General features: G+C 35.8%; 1 protein-coding gene across 1 annotated transcript; it reads right to left on the reverse strand.

Moving 5' to 3' along the window:
* Positions 1-3,226: 3,226 nt before the first annotated feature.
* cyp4t8 (cytochrome P450, family 4, subfamily T, polypeptide 8) lies at positions 3,227-19,044 on the reverse strand. The gene is made up of 12 exons (XM_079894231.1): positions 18,783-19,044; positions 16,485-16,629; positions 16,342-16,386; positions 14,984-15,111; positions 14,127-14,251; positions 13,894-14,048; positions 12,734-12,840; positions 12,413-12,603; positions 10,271-10,404; positions 9,373-9,437; positions 7,867-7,949; positions 3,227-4,842 (listed from the first exon to the last, which is right to left on the reverse strand). Exons 1-12 carry the CDS (start codon positions 18,966-18,968, stop codon positions 4,677-4,679), a joined length of 1,530 nt encoding a protein of 509 aa, XP_079750357.1. The 5' UTR covers positions 18,969-19,044; the 3' UTR covers positions 3,227-4,676.
* Positions 19,045-20,176: the final 1,132 nt, after the last annotated feature.

Here is a 20,176-nt window from a genome sequence, read left to right on the forward strand (position 1 = left end):
GTTGAGGAGAGATCCCCTGATATGATTGTCCAGTGCTTTGGGTGAACAGTAGTACATATGCAAGTGCTATATAAATGCCTCAGTCATTCATTCATTCAACATTTGATCAAATGCAAGTATTTTCTTGACAGCCTCTTCTGCCTATCACATGGAAAACATGGTCTTCCAATGATAAGCCCTTAATGTTACAATGGACTTTGTACAAGTGTTATTTACATACTGCCAGTCGGCCCAACAACGGTTTCCAGTAGAGTGGGTGAAGGTAAGTAATTTATACAAACTCCATTTTATCACGACCTTGAATTTAGGTGAGAATGCCAATTGATTATTGGTTAAAAGATTTCCAAATTTCAGGAGGAGCACGTTAAGATAATCAACCTAATTAGCACGAGAGAAGGTATATAGCCAAACTGCCTCTATCCCATGACAGTTTTCCAGCATCCCTCCACCACCCAACTCCTCACTCTTAAATATTCCCTTTCCCAATCAGGGATAGGGGAGTACTCTGGGTTCGGGCCAAATTTAGAGCTTAAACATTTTACACCAGATAGTTTTATAAACCTTTATCGGAGACAAATGGGATTCACTGATAATCCGCTGTTACTGGTGAATGGGGCCGAACCGATTATCTCCTCCCCCGGCCTTCATCCTCCCGTCCCGCCAACATCTGGTGCCATCATCGGCAGTACATGCTCACCAATGAGTATAAGTTGCCTTGTGTGCTTATGTTATAATTATAGTAGGTAGTCCACAGTAACTCTACTAAATTTTGCAACCCTCTAAAGTGATTCTTTTGTTTATATGCATCAGGATGTAGCGATATTTGATGATTGAGAGAGGTGGCAGCTTTCGTGCGATAGCGGACATGCCCCCAGCGTTTTAGATCAGAGAACACTGCTTATTTTTTAATTTTTAAGATTTTGATGACTGTCAAGTTATCAGGGTTTCTTTCCCTCAATGTCTGCCCAAACTTGAAAAAAGGCTTCAATCCACTTTAGCGGGTGCATGGAATAACTCAAAACATCTGATTCTTCATCATCTTAGCAATTTATTGAAAATCTTTAAGCAATGACTTGATCTTCTACTTGTTTTCAATGATTATTTCAGATGGTTAGCTTAATAACCTATACAGGACAAATATACAAATATATGAGTCACTACACATAGCATTGAGATCAATGTACATTCAAGGATATTTAAAGTACAAACAACATTGTTAAAATACTACTGTAAAAATACTACAGTTTACATGCTGTTTACAACTTAACAGCAATGTAAAATCAAATGCTCTTAGTGCACATGGCCAGTTAGCATGTTAGATGCTAAAACTGCTAGCATCAACAAACAACTTCCAAACATGCAAAACATCTGTAGTCACTAAAGAAAATTAGTCTTTGTCCTACCAGTAGCATCTCAAATTTGATGAACACATTGTGGCTTTTCCCTGCAGTCTTTGAACAAACTCAGCATGTAGTTTACTCCATCATCACAACCGTGCAGGTTAACAATCTTTCTTCTTTGGTTTTATAACCATCAAAAACACCAACTTGGGTAGGAGAAGCACATCCACTGCTAACAAAGATCTCTCTGCATGCTGGTAATCTCACACACCTGGTTCTATGTGGCATGTGCAGTTTCAATGGCCAATCAGCTTCCTCATTTCTTCCATTTAACAATGATGAATATCTTTTTTATTTTTTCAATTTCAAATGTAGCTTAACAATGACTTATTTTATTTACTTGGCAGTTGGCTGGGTGGTTAATAACACATTTTTTCCAGCCCAGGCTCATTCGAAAAACGTACCTGTGGCAACATTTTTGCAAAACGCAAAATACGATGCGTCGTGCACATTTCGCTCCAATGCTCCATCACGTTTAAAAAAAAACTTACACCTAATATTGCATTACACGGACTTGAAGAGATACTCATCTACTGAACATGATTTCAACATGTTCCTGGATCAACATCTTTGTTGATCCTGGAACAACATTCCATTCAACCAATCAGATCCCGTTTCGGAGGGCATTTACACCTTGGGATCCAGGATTGTTAGGTTTTTTGAAACTCATCCTGGAGTTGCTGTCATAGCAACAGGCCCGTAAGCTCAAATCTGATCGGGAGCATGCTTATTTAATGTAAATAGGATTAGAGAGCATCTTTTTAAGTGGAGGTGATACTTAAAGTCTGTTCCAGCCACCGCTACTTTCTTACAAGAGTAGCTAATGAACCAGGGACAGTTAATAATATAATAATAATGATTTAAAAATAAAGTTGAAAATAAAATGATAATTTTGTGTAGTCTATCATAATATAGGCACTGCCCTTAAGAAACTAATTATGGTGTCATGTAAAATTAAACAAACTGCTAATTACAACATTGAAATAAAAATGTAAAGTCTGTACAAATACTAAATAGAAATCATGAAATAATGGAAATAATTGGGAATCATGTAACAAACAGTACATTTCATTTATCTATTATAACTTTTATGTCGGTTCGGTCGCTTGGCTGTTTTCTTATAAAGGTCCAGACCCTTTTCACAGACTGTGATGATGCGTTTTAATGGTCATCAGAAAGTTACACTGAACAAAATTATAAACGCAACACTTTTGTTTTTGCCCCATTTTTCATGAGCTGAACTCAAAGATCTAAGACTTTTTTATGTACACAAAAGGCCTATTTCTCTCAAATATTGTTCACAAATCTGTCTAAATCTGTGTTAGTGAGCACTTCTCCTTTGCCGAGATAATCCATCCACCTCACAGGTGTGGCATATCAAGATGCTGATGAGACAGTATGATTATTGCACAGGTGTGCCTTAGGCTGGCCACAATAAAAGGCCACTCTAAAATGTGCAGTTTTATCACACAGCACAATGCCACAGATGTCGTTAGTTTAGACTTGTATGCTATCAGTAGTTTAGCCTTTTATTTTTGCTCGCAGACGATTAAAACAATCAAATGAAGACTGCATTTTAGCGATGGGGTTATAGTACCAACAGTATAATTACTACGATGTCCTGTGTGTTTATGCTGGTCAACCTTCAATTATGTATTATTGACCCGCGGCACCCCTTCCCATTCCCGTCCGAGGTCTCGGTGTGGCCGGGTGTGCTCGGTCCGGTTCGAACGCTGGGCGCTCCGCATAACCCCTATTGGCATGCTGACTGCAGGAATGTCAAAGGAATTCTAAAGCAAGCTAATTAATAAACATTTTCATCTTTTCACTAGTTAAAAATCACAAGAGTTTATTGGCATTTATTCCATACTAGAGATTTCCAATTTCAGAATGAGTGTAGTAATGTAGCTGAGGCAAAATATTCATTCAGTATCAAATTAATTCATATTACTTGAAAATATTTCCTAGATTTCTTTTAAATGCCTTGTAAATATAACAGACCCCAAGTGAATATTCAACGAGAGCTGGGGACTTCGGGTGACCCGTACCCGTACACAGCAACTGACGACATTTAGAGACAAAACTGCTGACGGTGTGAATGTGGCGTAAGTCAAGTCACCTTTATTTATATAGCGCATTTTACAATACAGATTGTTTCAAAGCAGCTTTACAGAGATAACAGGAAAATAATGCAACAAACATTGTTTTGGCTGTACAGCAGCTCTAGAAGAAAGTCATTGTCTGGCTTAAGTTTTTAATTGATTCATTTCCGTTGTAAAAATCATTAGTTATTACTGAAATCAAAATTGACCCTATTTACTTTGTTAGCGCATATTACTAGTCTTGTGGTGAAAAATTAATCCGTGCAAGTTAATACACAGAAAAAAATTGTTTGCCGTCGTAATCTTTAATCAAAGTCTGAAAAGTTACTTCCGGTCTGGAATGGCGTTCCTTCTCTGATGATGTAGGTTTGACGGCTTGGGTTGGGAAACGCTTAACCACTCCCCTCAAACCGTTAGTCTGCTATGATCGAGAGATGGAGAGGAGGAGCGCTAGAGTAAAACCCTGCCCTCTGTTCAATATTCCGTTTCACTGGGAAATACCTCACAACACTGGAGAAAAGTTGTTTGCAACTTCCGGTTCACGCGGACTTTAACTTAGGGGGCGCTTACACGACACAGTTTTAACTAAAAACAGAAAACCTTTAATGCGTTCTGGCCGTTCATTTACACGGCAATGGTGTTTGGTGGCCTGAGAATGCAAACTTTGAAATAAGTTTCTGAAAACGGATTTTGAAAGCGATACCGTTATCATCTCCATGTGAACTTCAGAAACGTGAATCTTTGAAACCGGTGACGGCATGCACATTCGTGTTGTGTTTAGTCTATAGGCATGTGCGGTTGTATGTGTATGTGCGAGGGTCTGTCTTTACAAACTGACATTGCCAATTACTTGTCTGGCATGCATAATACAAATTTTGATAACGTTTTCATCTATACAGAGAAAAATGTTTGTTGTGAAAAAAACCCCCCAAAAAACCTTGTGTTGATGGAGTGAATTCGCTAAGCAGTTTTACCACTTTATTGTGTGGAAATCCATTGCAAAAATCATCTTATTCAATAACCATCCAGTTTCCAGGCACCAAATGTGCTGAATAAGGCAGTGCACAGAGTGCAGTGAATATTTAAATTAAGTCATTGTCATTCTTCTCAGAGCAAATAGGCCTCCAGCACGTCAAACAGGCTCAATGTACACACTATCTTTTCATGAATCATTTTACACTAATTTGATCTTGATGTGAATTCCATTGAGTGATCTGAGCACTACTAGAGGGATCATCTTCGGGGTGTGTTTGGGGTCTTTAATGAGGCGATATTTCCTCAGTGTCAGCGCCAGTGCTACTTTCATCTCATTCATGGCAAAGTTCTGTCCAATGCAGTTTCTGTAATCAGATATACATCAGAAGCTTTATTAGCTGTTTATTTAAACCATTTCTGTCTTTTAATAAACACCATATCTTTTTCTATCTAAAGCAATTGCATTAGTACTGAAATGTATAAATTCACAACAATTTGTTTATAAATCAGACAACACTATTTTGGATATAGTAGCACAATCTACTGGGTGGTTTTACAGTAGTTTTTTCAATCACAGTCATAGGAGTTTAGAAATCATTGTAATTCACATAATATGAAACAGCAGTGACAGTCATCCCAGAGAAACCTGAGATTAGTTAACTAAAAATTAGGTATCTAACATGCTTTACTGAAGAAATACAATTCCACCATTGAACAAACATTTTGTGCCAGTGCCAAGAATGCCAATGTAGGGATATCATTGTAAAAAAACTAAAGGTTTGTTTGAGCAGCGCCCTCTACTGTACAGATGTGAATTTGCATGTCCTTCAGCCTGAGGCTTTATTAATTTCAAATTTGGTGTGAAAGGGCCTTTATATTTGTCAAAAATAGAACTTTTTTTTTGTGTGTGTGTTATTAAAAACAAACAAGCAAGCCCAGCCCATGTGAGAAAAAGTAACGCAAAAGTAGCATAACGCATTACTTTCCATGACAAGTAACATAATTTGTTACTTTTTAAGGGAGTAACCTGGACCTTACGGCATATGCATTTTTAAGAGTTTCCCTTTCAAACGCAAAATGTATCTGTGGAGAGTATTTAAATAAATCATGCAAGTAATTTACTGGCATTTGTGCCATTTAACGCAGCATAAAAGCATGTCTTAACCCATTTTTGCGCTTGACTTGCTGTAATATTTGCTGCTAGGAAGAGAAACCACAGAGAACAAACAGAGTGTGATTAGAAGGAAGAGAATTTTCAATACATTTAAATGAATCATGCAACGTGATTTACTAAGGTTTGAGAAAGTCAATTTACAGGTATTTGCTCCATTATTTATTGTAGATTACCCACACCTGATTATCATCGGCTCTGCTTGTTTGCAACCCTGCGCTCATTTGTGCTTCTCTTGCTAGACTGTGTTGGTCATAATGGAAATGAGCTGCTGTGTCTGTGTTCATGTGTGCGCTGTCAGTAGATCCTCTCCCATCTGCACTTTTATGGGATTGCGGTCTCTGTAATTTGACCTGTTTAGTAAATCTGGCCCTTAATTGCATGTTACTTGCAATTCAATTAAAATGTATTATAACTCTATATTATATTATTATATTATAGTGCTTTTTGACCCACTTTAATACTAAAGGTCCAATATGTAATTTCATAATTACTACCGTACTTTTGTATTTGAAATAAATGCACTGACAAGAAATTATTGTAAACTAAAAATATACTTTGAAATATATACTAAGAAATATAATTTATTGACATACTTTATGTCATTTGTAAAACGTGTATGTCATGTTTTTAAGTTTACTCTCTTTAGGTACACTTAAGTGGCCTTTTATTTCATTAATATTATATTATCTCCAAGTGCTTTTTTTTTTTTTAAATGTATACTTTTGAGATTTGAAGTACAAGTGCACATTCAGTGCAATTATTATTCAAAAGTAGCTAAGCCAACTTAGTAAATCTTTTCAAACAAAAGCAATGTCAAACGACCTGCATTATCAGTTGCTTTATTGTTGTTTGCTCTGCTCTCATCAGGGTTGAACTGAGGTCAGTTGAAGGAAAGTTCAGTTCTTTATGCAATTCTTTTCCAAACAACAGCAGTTCATAGTGTCAAGCTGTTAGGACACAAACTCACACATGTAGTCCACATGAGCTGTGCGCTACATTCCAATTCCAGTATGATAAGTTTTCAGGAGGGAACATAGCAAAAACTTTTATTCACTGATAATCTTGCCAACTTCCAATTGCATCTGCGCTCAGATTGTAAAACAGTGTGCTAAGACAGGTTGCTTCTTCACAGGACAACACTGATTGCAAAACGCTATTGCTTTTTGCAATTGTTTAAATATGCAGAATGGAGAATGATATTTAAAGATTTTTAGTGAATAATGACTTAAATTTCAGTTTGTTTGTCTACTATATGATAGAGCTGCACAATTACTTGTTAAAAGATCGTGATCTCGATTCAAACACCCACGTGATCTTATTTCTAAATGACAATGCTTCTGAGCAGTTGCCATGTATCGGTATGAAACAGCTTCACCAGCAGTATTTTCAACCACACATTATTAATACTTCTGCTACAATAATTCTTATGATCACAGAAGTACTGGGATTAAAGTTTGGATATATACACTGATGTCTATGGTCGGTAGCAAACTTGATTTATGCTTCAAATAACGATTGTATTGATTACATCATTACACCAGAAGGTGGCGACAAATGACTGTTTGTCAATGTATTTGTCATTGGATTATTCATTCGTGATTTGTTCGAAAGTGCAGATTCATCCAGTAATGAAACAAGTGAAGTCTTTATGCGCAAATCATTGAAGCATTCAGTCAAACCAATAAAAAATAATAATAATTCAAATTAATGAAATAGTTTTTTAAATAGACTACAGCATTTCACATTTTGTCTGATCCTCTAGTAAATTCCATGTTATTTTGTTTAGTTTTCTATTGAGAATCTTGATCTCTATTTTAAACAAATAAATCAGTTTATCCAGAATTGTGCAGCTCTACTATATGAGTTCAGAAATCTTGAAATACAGTATTGTGACATAGCAAATATAGACTACTTGTATGGCCATTTTATGTTTTTGTTTGTTACTATGAACTGTAACAAAAAGAAAGAGCTCCTTGAAGAATCTTCCTTTTCTGTTGGATAGGAAAAACAGCGTAGAGGTTTTGAACTTAAATATTCTTTTTTTTTTTTTTCACATTTTCAGCTTTACTAAGAATCTCATTGCTATTTGTTCTCATGCGGGTTGAAATGGGGTCAGAGAACCAAACTCCAGCTCTATTCTGTGCGAGTGAAATGTGAGTGAATGACCCACTTGCTAAACCGCTCATGTCTCTTCAACACTCGCTGGCTTACAAACCTGGGTCCAGCAGAGAAGGGCACAAACGCATGAGGTGATCTCTTAGCACAGTTCTCCGGCAGAAATCTCAATGGATCAAATACCTGTGGACAACATAACATTTTAAATACATGTACATAATTCTAAAGTATAGTTATATATACAGACTTTAAAAAACACATGAAATGTACTTGTTTTGTTCTCTTATATTTATGTTTTCTTTTGATGAAGTAAATATTACAAACATAAAATGATTAAGGTTAAAATATGGTTGTGTTCTGATTGTGAGTGTTTTGATTATAAATTATAGTGGGGTCCGATAGTATGAGACCAAAATCTGTGATGTAAATCTAAAAAGCCTGTCATTGATCATGTGACTGTTTGTACACAAGATGCATCTCAAATCATGCTGGAGAACATAATCATCAGGTTTTGTTCATGTAGCTCCAGTGCTGCTTTCATTAAAGTCCCCCTGTAGTCAATAATTGTATCCCTTAAAACTCATCTTTGATCACCAAAATAAAAATGTAAAAATGTCTTCATGCCTTAGGAGTTGTTTACACGACACTGTTTTCAACTAAAAACGTAAACGGTTTTATGCGTTTTGGCCGTTCGTTTACGCGACAATGGCGTTTTGGGTGCCCGAAAACACAAAGTTTTGAAAACGGGTTTCAAAGTGCAAGTTTTTGAAAACAGTCTCTGTGTAAACAACAAAAATGCAAATCTCTGAAGACGATGACGTCATGCACATGCGTATTACATGTTTAGTCTATAGTGTTTCATAGCCATCTAATGGCCTGGCAGCAGAATACACGGGTTTTATTCATTTTCGCAGATCCGTGTGAATGAGGATCGTTTTGACAATGTTGTCGTCTGTATAAAGAAAACTCAAAGCAAAAACTTCTAAGTTTTAAGCATATAGTTGTTGTGTAAACGTACCCTTAAAATAGCTTGAATGTAACTACACCTTGCCTCATTTAGTATAAGTGGTTCTATGAATATGCAAATGAGCCCCGCCTCCACTCACTCACTCACTCACTCAGCTCAGAGATCCACTGGTTGACGATCACACGTTGATCTGATTGGTTACAAGGTAGTTTGTGACGTCAGAAACACCAGCGATTTCTAACCGTGTTTTTGAGACTGTCTTTGGTTCACTGCAGTTTTAAGGAGAAAATACTCAGCAATGCTGTCGACTTATGAATTTACACATGGTTTGTCTTAAAGCATATTAAAAACACCACATATGTCTAGACAAAATTAGACATTTTCACCACAGGGGGACTTTAAAGCAAAAGACAGGCACACTAGAGACATTCTCAATTAAATTCTTGTCCTTTTTCAACAAATCAGATTTTGCTGGTAAAATAATTTGCATTGAAAAATGCATTTAAAAATAAAAATGCAAATAGAGCACTTCACGATTTATCTCAAGCATTTGGACCCCATTTAATTTTTCACTCAATATGTTATGTTTTGTAGTGAGCGATGCATTGCATATTTCAGATGTAAAGAAAGCACTCATACATGTGGATTCTCCCAAACTGTGGCATTCAAGTGGATCCCATAAATGCTAACTCCAATGGTACAACCTATGGAAGAGTAAAACAGTGTTTTAAGGCATGCAGTTACTGTATGTATTAAGCCAGTTTTGTGATGAGCTGATAATGTTCAGTGTCATGCTGCATATACCAAGTACCTGAACAACAAGCAGCTAGATTAATGTTTGATAAAGAACAGATGTTCTCTGAGTTAGAGGTCATTGTGTCTGTTTACAAGTGGACTAGGTTTAAAGCAGTAGGCAATTTTCCAACCTTCATACCTACTGGTGGCCAAAACAAGCCATGTCCATGTTGGCTGTTCTTTCTTCACATACAGTGCTGCAGTTTTGTGTCTGTTGCTTTGGCATAACTATTTGGCCTCTTTTTGGACCATTAATAAAATTGTTCAACCAAAAATGTAAATATCTTTTGTAAAAAAAAAAGTAAAAACCAAATATCTTCTTGCAATAAAACTGGGTGGTGACCAAGTGACTGGCATGCTTTAAAAGGACAAAAAAAGTACCATAAAATGCCATAAAAGTACTATAAAAGTAGTATATGACTTGTGCACTTGCCTTCTTTAGTCCTCTGATAGCCATTGTGTGAGGAACAGACTGAAACATTGGCCATTATTCATTAAAAATCACAGTACTTGCACACTGCCAGAAAGAATGAGAGGTGCTAAAGACATTGCCTTTCGTGTGCATTGTGAACGTACCAGGTTTAGATCTGTGGAGGTGAATGAGATTTGTATTATGAACACACTAGGAGAGCTGTTATGGCTTTAAAAAACTTGGAATCAGGCACACAAGTCATATGGACTACTATGAAGATACTTTTATGGTATTTGGAGTTTGAAAGTCACTGGGTGATCACAGAATTACCTTCAGGTACAGTCCGTCCATCAAAGAAAGTCATGGGTTTAGTCAACTTTCGTGATATTCCCGGCACAGGAGGGCAAAGCCGCAGAGATTCTTTAATACACATTGTGGTATAAGGAATTTTATTGAGGTCTTCCCTGAAACAGAAGAAGAGAGACGCAGTCTCAGAGAAACAGACGGTGTATAATGCATTTCCAAAGAAATTAAGTCATAATGAGGAAATGCATTGAGATGATTTGCTATGAAAATAGCATAGCTGAGCTAAAGCTGCTAATATCGTATTTGTACTGTAAAAATACTAGCAAAATACCCCAGACAGCAACACAGTGTCGGCCCAGATCCGGCCCACATCTGCTACACTTGGCTTCCACGCGGCCCAGATGTGGGCCGGGTCTGGGCCGACACTATGTTGCTGACTGGGTCCTTGACATATTTGTTACTAGCGGCCATATCATACACCCGGCGCAATGCAGCGCCAAGCACGACGCAAGTGTGTTTGAAATACATAACTTGTTTAAGCCCGATGCATATATCATTTTCACGTCCTGCGCCACGTTGTTTAAATAGCAAATGCATTTGCAGCTATTTATGCGAGGTGTGTTCAGGCACATTGTTGTCTGCGTTGCTAATTTGAGGCAACTGAAATAGACTGAGCCATTGACCAACAAAAACCTGGTCTAAAGGTTAAACGCATTTTTTCTTTTTTGTGGGTTATTTAAAGAGCGCGTTAGTAATGCTTGTGTACACTTTGCTTATTACACACACAAGGATGCGCAACAACACACAAACATTAAAAAAAAAAAAAAAACACCAATAAAAGGATTACAATGTAAAAGATTAAAGTCCAACTGAAATCAAAATTGACCCTATTTACTTTGTTAGCGCATATTACTAGTCTTGTGGTGAAAAATTAATCCGTGCAAGTTAATACACAGAAAAAAATTGTTTGCCGTCATAATCTTTAATCAAAGTCTGAAAAGTTACTTCGGTCTGGAATGGTGTTCCTTCTCTGATGATGTAGGTTTGACGGCTTGGGTTGGGAAACGCTTAACCACTCCCCTCAAACCGTTAGTCTGCTATGAGCAGAGATGGAGAGGAGGAGCGCTAGAGTAAAACCCTGCCCTCTGTTCAATATTCCTTTTCACTGGGAAATACGTCACAACACTGGAGAAAAGTTGTTTGCAACTTCCGGTTCACGCGGACTTTAATATTGTGTATATAAAGATATGGTGGTATCCGGCTTGTCCCGTAGATCTGCTTGCGCTTTAACCTCGCGCACGAGCAGATCCGTTTAAGCGTTCAGCCTTTCCGCTTGCAAATTCCACCATGTAAATAGCGAATCCGCCATGGCGCGAGCACAACTAGCTTTTAAAGGGAATGAGAGATGAGACTTTGATTGGTTTATTTCACGTTACGCCCAGAACACACCCATTACTCATTAAGAGAATAGGGACAACCCTTTAAGACCATGCGCCGGGTGCACCGACCATTTTCCCCGTCATTAAACTAGTGGATTCGGATGCGCCCTCAGTGCACTTGCGCTGTGCGCTTTAGACCATGCGCTTAGATCGCCCCATGACTGTTTAATTGAGTGATTTTTTTTTATTTTAACTTCCAATAATTATGAAAACATTTTAACATTTCATTACTTTATGTAATTTCTGTTACAGTTAAGCACTATACCATTAGATAGACTTACATGAAAAACTTAAAGCATTGCTTATTTCATTTGTATCTTTTTTCTATTGTGTTTGTCATGTTGTGTGTAATTTTCTTCTTTGTTTTTTATTGTTATGACTGACTTTTCATTTGTCTTCAATAACGGAGGACTTTTTTACCTACATTAGTTGGCCTCGTATTAGTTTCTGCTGTGATATAGAAATTTTTGTTTAAGTTGCTTGTGAGCGTCCTGCTACTGGTTGCCTAATAACTAATGTTTATGAGATAACATTCACAGATGTTACTCAATGTTGAAGACAACAAATCAGTTTTCTTGCAAAAGTCCAGATTTTTGCCAAAATGGAGCAGCCCTTTTTGTTACTGTGACAGACCTACATTTCCAATCATACCACTATTAAAAAACCAGGATCCAACTCTTCCTACACTTGACTCAACATGAGTCGTGTGATGACAGTATGACAGTACCAATCCAGCGTGTCTTTTCCATCCAGAGCTTGTAAGATCTCCTCCCGGCATTTCTCCTGGTGCTCAGGGTTACATGCCAGATTGTAGAAGATCCAAGATATTCCACTGGCTGTAGTGTCATGGCCTTCAAACATAAATGTGTCCACTTCAGCCCTGATATCCTCATCTGACAAGCCCTGCTGATACTCGTCCTGAGACCGACACACAAAATCACAATCTGTGACAATAATACACCGGTACTATGCAACAGGTAACAACATATCAGCCATGAAGGATTTTCATTAAGTCAGAATATAAGAATTGTGTTGGGGAATATCATACTCGGGCAGACAGAAGAATATCCAAAAAGTCCAAATATCGTTTGTTTTTAACAATGCCCTGTTCCTTCTCAATCTTCAAGACTTCCTTCCTCTTTCTGATAACTTCCGCTAAAAAAAAATGGTAAGAAATTGAAAAGACATTAGAGTTTTGCTTGTTAAAGTCCTACACTTCCTTTCAAAGGTTTACGGCTGCAATTATTTGATCAAAAATACAGTAATATTGTGAAATATTTTTACAATTTAAAATAACTGTTAATTTGAATATAATTTGAATTTTCAGCATTGTTACTCCAGCTTTTAGTGTCACATAATCTTTCAGAAATCATGATTTGCTGCTTAAGAAACATGTTTGATTATTATCAATGTTAAAAACAGTTGTGCTGTCTTAAAAAAATGTGGAAACTGTGGTACTATTTTCAGAATTCTTTGACAACAGAAAGTTTGAAAGAAGAGCATTTATTTGAAATAGAATCTTTTGTAACCTTATAAATGTCTTTTCTGTCACTTTTGATCAATTTAATGCATCCTTGCAGCATAAAAGTATTAATTTCTTTAAAATAAAAAAACAACAACTTTTGTTTGAATGGTAGGGCCCCGATATACTAAGTATACGAAATCAAAGATCAAACAGGTGAAGTTCAAACTTCTTTTTACCCCAAAGCGAAGAACGAAAAAGAACTTTGTTGTGAGTATATCGGGGCCTGTAATGTATATGTTGGTTTATCTAAGATATATAGCAGGTATGGATAAAATAATAGCCCATGAGCAGGCCCAGATATAATCTTTCACAAAATCTGCACAATTTTGAGAAATGGATCTGTTTCAAACAGGTTTCCTGAACTAGTTTCTCAGTCTTTCATTGGTTAGCCAAACAGATGGACTGGCAAGACTGCTCAAATCAACAAGCAAGTTTTGAAGGAAGGGTGTAGCACTAAATGTTGAGCCCCCAATAGTCCATTTGGGTCAGAGAGAAAATGCATAATGTTTTTTCTTTTCTTTTTTTTAGACAGTAATGCAAAGCCATATTATAAAATTTCCAGAGCCTCATAAAATTCAGAGGAACAGTTAATCTAATGGTTTCAGATTACATTACATCTGCTGTGGGGTTCCTGCGGGCCTGCTCATGATGGACATGACTGTGGCTTGTCAAAGAAACAACACCTGTATGATTGTGTGCTATGCGAGCTGCCTTCCTGAATTTGTATCCGTGTGGACTGAGATGAAATATGGCCTTGCTGTGGTATGGAAAAACTCTGAACCTGAGGTTCACCAGGTGGCAGAGGTCAAACACTGCCTGGGTGTACGGGTTGGTTCCACTGCAATGAGATCAGGGAGATTTTACTAAAAGGAATTGGATACGTACAAACGGACGAGGTAAAAGAGTATTTACTCACCTGTCTGTCTGACAGTTGCTGTTACAGCTGAACGCACATTTCATGATGCTGTCCAGGGTCATGAGACTTACATGCTTAAACAGTTCAAATGACTCTTCTGATTTGGCATAACCCTCAAACTTATCCTAAAAAACAGAAAAATTAAAGTGTATCATTCTATGTCACTAGTATCACCAAACAATAAGGAATTACAAAACTAATGTTCCAAGAACCATCAAGTTATGAAAATGTTATTTCTGAATGTTCTCTGAATGTTTAAAATGTCCAACATTATGGCAATGCTACTTTTGAATGTTTTCGAACAAGTAGTAACATTTAAAAAATACGTTAGATGAACATCCAACTAAAACGTTGAAGGACAAGATGTTTCATGTACAATGTATAAATACTAATGTTCTGAGAGCATTATTAATTCAATTCAATTCACTTTTTTTATTGTGCTTTTCACAATACGTATCGTTTCAAAGAAGCTTTACAGAAAATGCATGTAATGTGTCCACATTACAATTTAGAGTGATCTGTTATCAGAGGTGACTGTCCAAGTTATGTATTTCAGAAATGTACATATACAAATCACGCAGTTATCCAACAATGTATTAATTTAAAGCGTGATTTGCGTGATTCATTTAAATACTCTCCTCCTATAAATCTTGCATCTGAAAGGAAAACTCCTACAAATGCACATGTAATAAGGTCAGCCGTAAAAATAACCCTGTCCACGGCTTTTCAGCGCTCATTTTTCACTGCGTGTCTTTAGCAAAACAGCAAAAGAGGGTTTGTGCAGGAGCTGTTATTAAATCTGGCCCAAAGTGTTTTAACATAGAAAAATACACACTCAACAAGTGCCTTAAACGTACAAGCATGACTTCGGTTGAATCAGAAATAAGTTTCACATAAGGCTTCAAAACATCATAATGGAAACCAGGAGTGAGGAGTCGTCTATGCCGAAACCATTTCTGTCCAGCAGACACAAGCAAGCCATCGCCTGAGGAGACAGTGAAGAGTTAAGTGATAACAGGGTGTTTCTTCAACTACAGACACTTTTATGTCCCATGGGTAGATTCTTATTAAAACTGTTTTTATACTACTTTTCAAAAGCTGTTTATGTATAGATTTCATTGTTTTACCTTTGTTCCAAACCCAGAGACAAAACGTGAAAAATAATCCGTTTTTAGTTGAATTACAACTGTCCTACAGATGGTGCAGAATTTTTGCCACAAGTAATATTTTTTCCTAATAAAGTTCATTTATTTGTTTGCCAAGGGGACAAAATTGTCAGTCAAGTGCTTGATATGGAAAATGTAGTTTTTAAATTACATTTTTTCACATTTGACAATAAGCACGAACATATTATTTAATTGTGTAAATTTAAGATACATAAAATGGATAAAATACAACAAAATTATTTAATAAGACTGCCATTTTATTCTAAAACTAAAACAGAGTGTCTATTCACATCAAATGCAAATAGTCAGCCTTGTTGGCAGAGGCTATTTACACTACTGTAACTCCATCCACCATTGTCTGATTAAGCCAGACAAAATTACAAAAGACATCCCGTTGATAGCAGGATTGGGTGGCGTTGGCTTTTGACTCGATCGACCCGAGTTTGAATCTGCCATTTTCCAAACTCTTTCTTCTTTCTTGGATTTTCCCATCGCATATCAGCTCCGAGAGGCGTTTATTTGTAATAAAAACTAAAAAATATTCAAAAAGTGGACATAAAGAGCCAAATGGGTATTTAATAGTGTGATTAAATTGTTTAACGGGTAGGGTTAGGGGTAGCTTTAGGGACAGTAATGTCCCAATAAGTTTGTTTATTACTTTAATAAATATAATCATATACACTGAATATGTTGTTATTACTGCATACTGTTTTATAATATACTACAATACACTAGTGAGCAAATAGTAGGCCTATCTGACACTATATGCACTAAGTATAAATAGCATCTCACAAGTATTCACACTTAGTGCAAAAAAAAGTGCCACAGAATAAATGGTGACTTGAGATGGTGAAAATTACATTTGTTTACGACAGAAAAACGGACAAAAACAGAATTCTAACATGGTGTCTGTATATAGACTGTTGGACATTGTTAGTCAATAAAGTAAACTACTGTAGTAAAATCCAAAGGTTCCCATAGTTGAAGAAACACCCAATAAACTATTGAACAATGGTCTTTTATGTAAATTATCTTTTGTGTAATCTTACCTAACCAAGGGATGAAAAACTTATATGCATAGTCATCTTTGGGTTCTGTCAAAAAAGCAAAATTAAGTCATATAAAAATGCTTGTTTTGGTTATTAATTAAATCTGAAATGTATCATTCAAACAATCAATCAAAGATCAGCACCTGTTGTGGTGAGAATGGTCTTCACATATGATGGGTGGTGGATATTCAAAATGGACAGTGACGGGCCAAACCACAGTGGAAAAGCAAATGGATACTGTTTACTCCACTTCAAAATCTTTTCCAAATCATGTCCATCCTGGTGAAACTATAAAAAAGAAGTTCATACAACTGTTATCAACATTACCCTCTAAAGTTATTTAATTTCACGTGAATTCTTCCAATTCCTGCTGAAGAATGTGAGTGCAATACAAGGCTCTTCTGTTTTTTTGCCTTACAATAATAACAATGTAATTGTTTAGTTGCAGTGAATAGACAACGGCTCAGGCATGAGGTTACCGTCCTCGGAAGATAAGGAGGTCAAATACAGAGGATTTTTTGTAATACTGATGAATTTGCAACAAAAAAACATGTGAAAACTTGCACCAGCTTTACAATTATGCCATTACATCGGTGAGATATCCAACGGATATTACAAATATAATTATATTTAAAATACTATGATGATATTTGAATTTTTAAGAGGATAAAACTCACAAGAGTTATTCAACAGGTATTTGAAACCAACATAAAAATCACTTCTCGTAAAAAAGCATGACTGGACTTGAAGCTTAGCTTATACCCAGCTAACAGGGAACGTTCTCTGAACTTTGGCTAACGTTCTAGCAAGATTCTCTCAAAGTTATGAGCAAACATTTGTAACATTAACAGAATATTCGTTCAAAGTTATCTGGTCTTTATTAATTTTCTCAACACGTCAGCAACTGTTTGAATTAGACAATCGTTTTTCATTCAATAGTAACATTCTCGTAAAGTTTGCAAAATTATAAACATCTCTTAACGTTCGTATAACCAAGAAAAAAAAAACTGTTTTTAAAACTATTAAGACGTTTTTTGAACGCTCAGAGGACGATCAGAAATAAAGTTTTCAGTAACACTAGTCCGTCTTTAATGAATAACTTCACAGGAACAAATCAGCAACACACGGTTAATATTCTAGTATTAACTATCAAGAAACTCTGATTAACGAATTAGTAAGTAATAGCACTCAGTTGAATGAGGTAGTTTACTATTAGCTAATCAATAACTGCTATTTTTTTATACCTGCCAGACGACTACTAAGAACTATACAGGTTCATAATTAATGTGAATAATTCATAATTCATTCTAAATTAAAGATCATGGTAACTCACTAGTAATGACTCAAGAAGGAATTACTAATGATTTGGATCAGTATTCTAAAGTGAAAAGCATTATAAATCCCTAATATTGACTCAAGTCATTGTAAGCTTTAGAGGTTTTTGTAAGGTTTTGGATAGTAATGACTCAAGTATTCCTACATCCTTAAGGAATTACTAATGATTTGGATCAGTATTCTAAAGTGAAGATCATTAGTAATGACTCAAGCCTTACCAAATCCATCAGAATCCATTTAACTATCCAAAACATTACAAAAACCTCAAAAGTAGGGCTGCACAATACATCGAAATATCACAAATGTATATCGTGATATGCATATCACAACAGCTTGCAATAACTGGGGTCATGAACAAAAATACAAAGAGAAAATCACTCACTGCTCTTGGCTGAATAACTTTTGTAGCTTTAATACGAATCAGGATATATTTAATTCATACAGTGAAAACTAAGCAGTGTTTTATTTTTACATTTGATTATTCAGTTTCTGCTGTTAAATAAACCTAAAGTAGGATAACCTGAAACCCTAAACCCCGTGGTTTACACTTCTTTACTACAGTAAAACACTGCTGTTCACTTTCAGAAGTTGTAGGGATGTTTTCTTGTCACAAAAAGAATGTGAAACACGTATGTAGGTCATTTAATTTTAAATATATTTTAAAGATTAAGTTTATTTTACTCACTTTACTCAAAAGCTTACAATCACTTTCTGATACCATTCCAAATCATTAGAAGAATTTGGTAATACTAACTTGAGTCTATACTAATAGGTTACTTTATGATCAGATCTTCACATTAGAATTAATAACACATTGTGCTTTATTCACATTAATAATTAACCTGTAGTGCTAGTAGTCCTCTGGCAGGTATGAAAAAATAGTTGTTATTGATATAGCTAATAGTGAACTACCTCATTAGACTAAGCACTATTACTAATTCGTTAATCAGAGTTAGTTAAGAGTGTTAATATTGCGTTACTCATTTGTTCCTGTGTATTCATTAATGAACAGTATTCTTAAGAGTTATCAAGATTTCATATCTTAGAAAAACCTTAGAACATATTTTTGTTAGCTGGGTAGTTGATGAGATATATTAGTTGTTTACCTCCTTGACGTGTCCGAAGAGCCAGTGTGCAGGTGGTCCTGGAAAATGCTCCATAGTTAGCATCCCCCTCCTCCTCATTAACAATAATCTAACCACTATCACCAGACACACAAGCAATGCGAGTGCAAAGACATGATTCATTGAGAGAGCTTCCAAATTCAACGGGAAAATCCAGTAGAGCTGCATGACATGAACTGAGCTGTCAGTCAGTCTCGCTCTGGCTCTTCTGTGGTCACTGAACTTGATGTGGGAAAGAGGAAGTGATGAGAGAGAGGGACGGACTTTCTGCTACAGGACATAATGAACAACCTTTTATACAACAAATCAACAATTTCATTAGGTTTTCTGATAGCTAGGTGTTGTTACACTGTGAAAAAAAAATCAGGCCAAAAAATAAATAAATAAATACACCCAAACATACAAACAAAAAAGTGTGTTAGTGTTGTAACAGTTAAACGGTTCATGATCTGAAAAGGTTAAATGGTCCTGAAAAACACACTTTTACTGTTTGCGGTCAAGAATGTGCGCATTGGAAACGAATGGGAAGCGAATTTTATCTAGTGGAAACTTTTGGTACTGCGCCCAAACAAAATCTCACTGAAAGCTCACTTTTTGAGATATCATGCTCAAATTTGGAACACAGCTTGTTTAGATTTATGGCTTTGATTTTGTCACAGTTTTAGAATAAAATCTTTAAGAAAATATATATTTCATATACAAATAGTATGCATTTTTCACAATAATAAAATTCAACTTCTATAACTTTTTTTTTTCCACTTTACAGCAATCTTCCAAGTGTTGTTTTTAAAAGAGACCAAACTTAAGTCTGTGCTCTAAAGCATTCAAGATTTATGACAGTTTAAGTTGGAAATTTCATTTTCAGGTCTATGCTCAAAAAGTGATTAATAATAATAAACGGATCATAACTAGTCCATATATGTAATTTAGTTACAAAAAAATCCCCTAAAAATGCAAAATATTAAATAAAAATTGAAATATAGTACATTAATTTCATTGAAAAAAAAAAAAAAAAAACTTTCATTCCACGCAAGCAGCACCAGAGGGTTAAGCCATTAACGATTATTATATAACGCTTCTCAGATCAGACCTTCTTATATAATCAAATTGAAAGATATTTTATCTGGTATGTTACACATTATACAATTTTATAACATTTGTTAATACTACTGATAAAAAAGGCAAAGTGTTATCAGATTGAATTGGCAGGTTGTTTAGTTAGTTCATTCACAGTGGACAGAAGATAAAGATAAAAAGTTTAACAGCGGTGCAAAGAGTAATATGATATTAAACATTTCGGCTTATAAAAAGGCCACTAGGAGTCTGTGGTGTGGTTTCAGCAGGTTCAAACATTTTTTGTAAATGTGTAATATTTT

Source organism: Squalius cephalus (assembly GCF_949319135.1).
Source record: "Squalius cephalus genome assembly, chromosome: 15".
Taxonomy (NCBI): Eukaryota; Metazoa; Chordata; class Actinopteri; order Cypriniformes; family Leuciscidae; genus Squalius; species Squalius cephalus.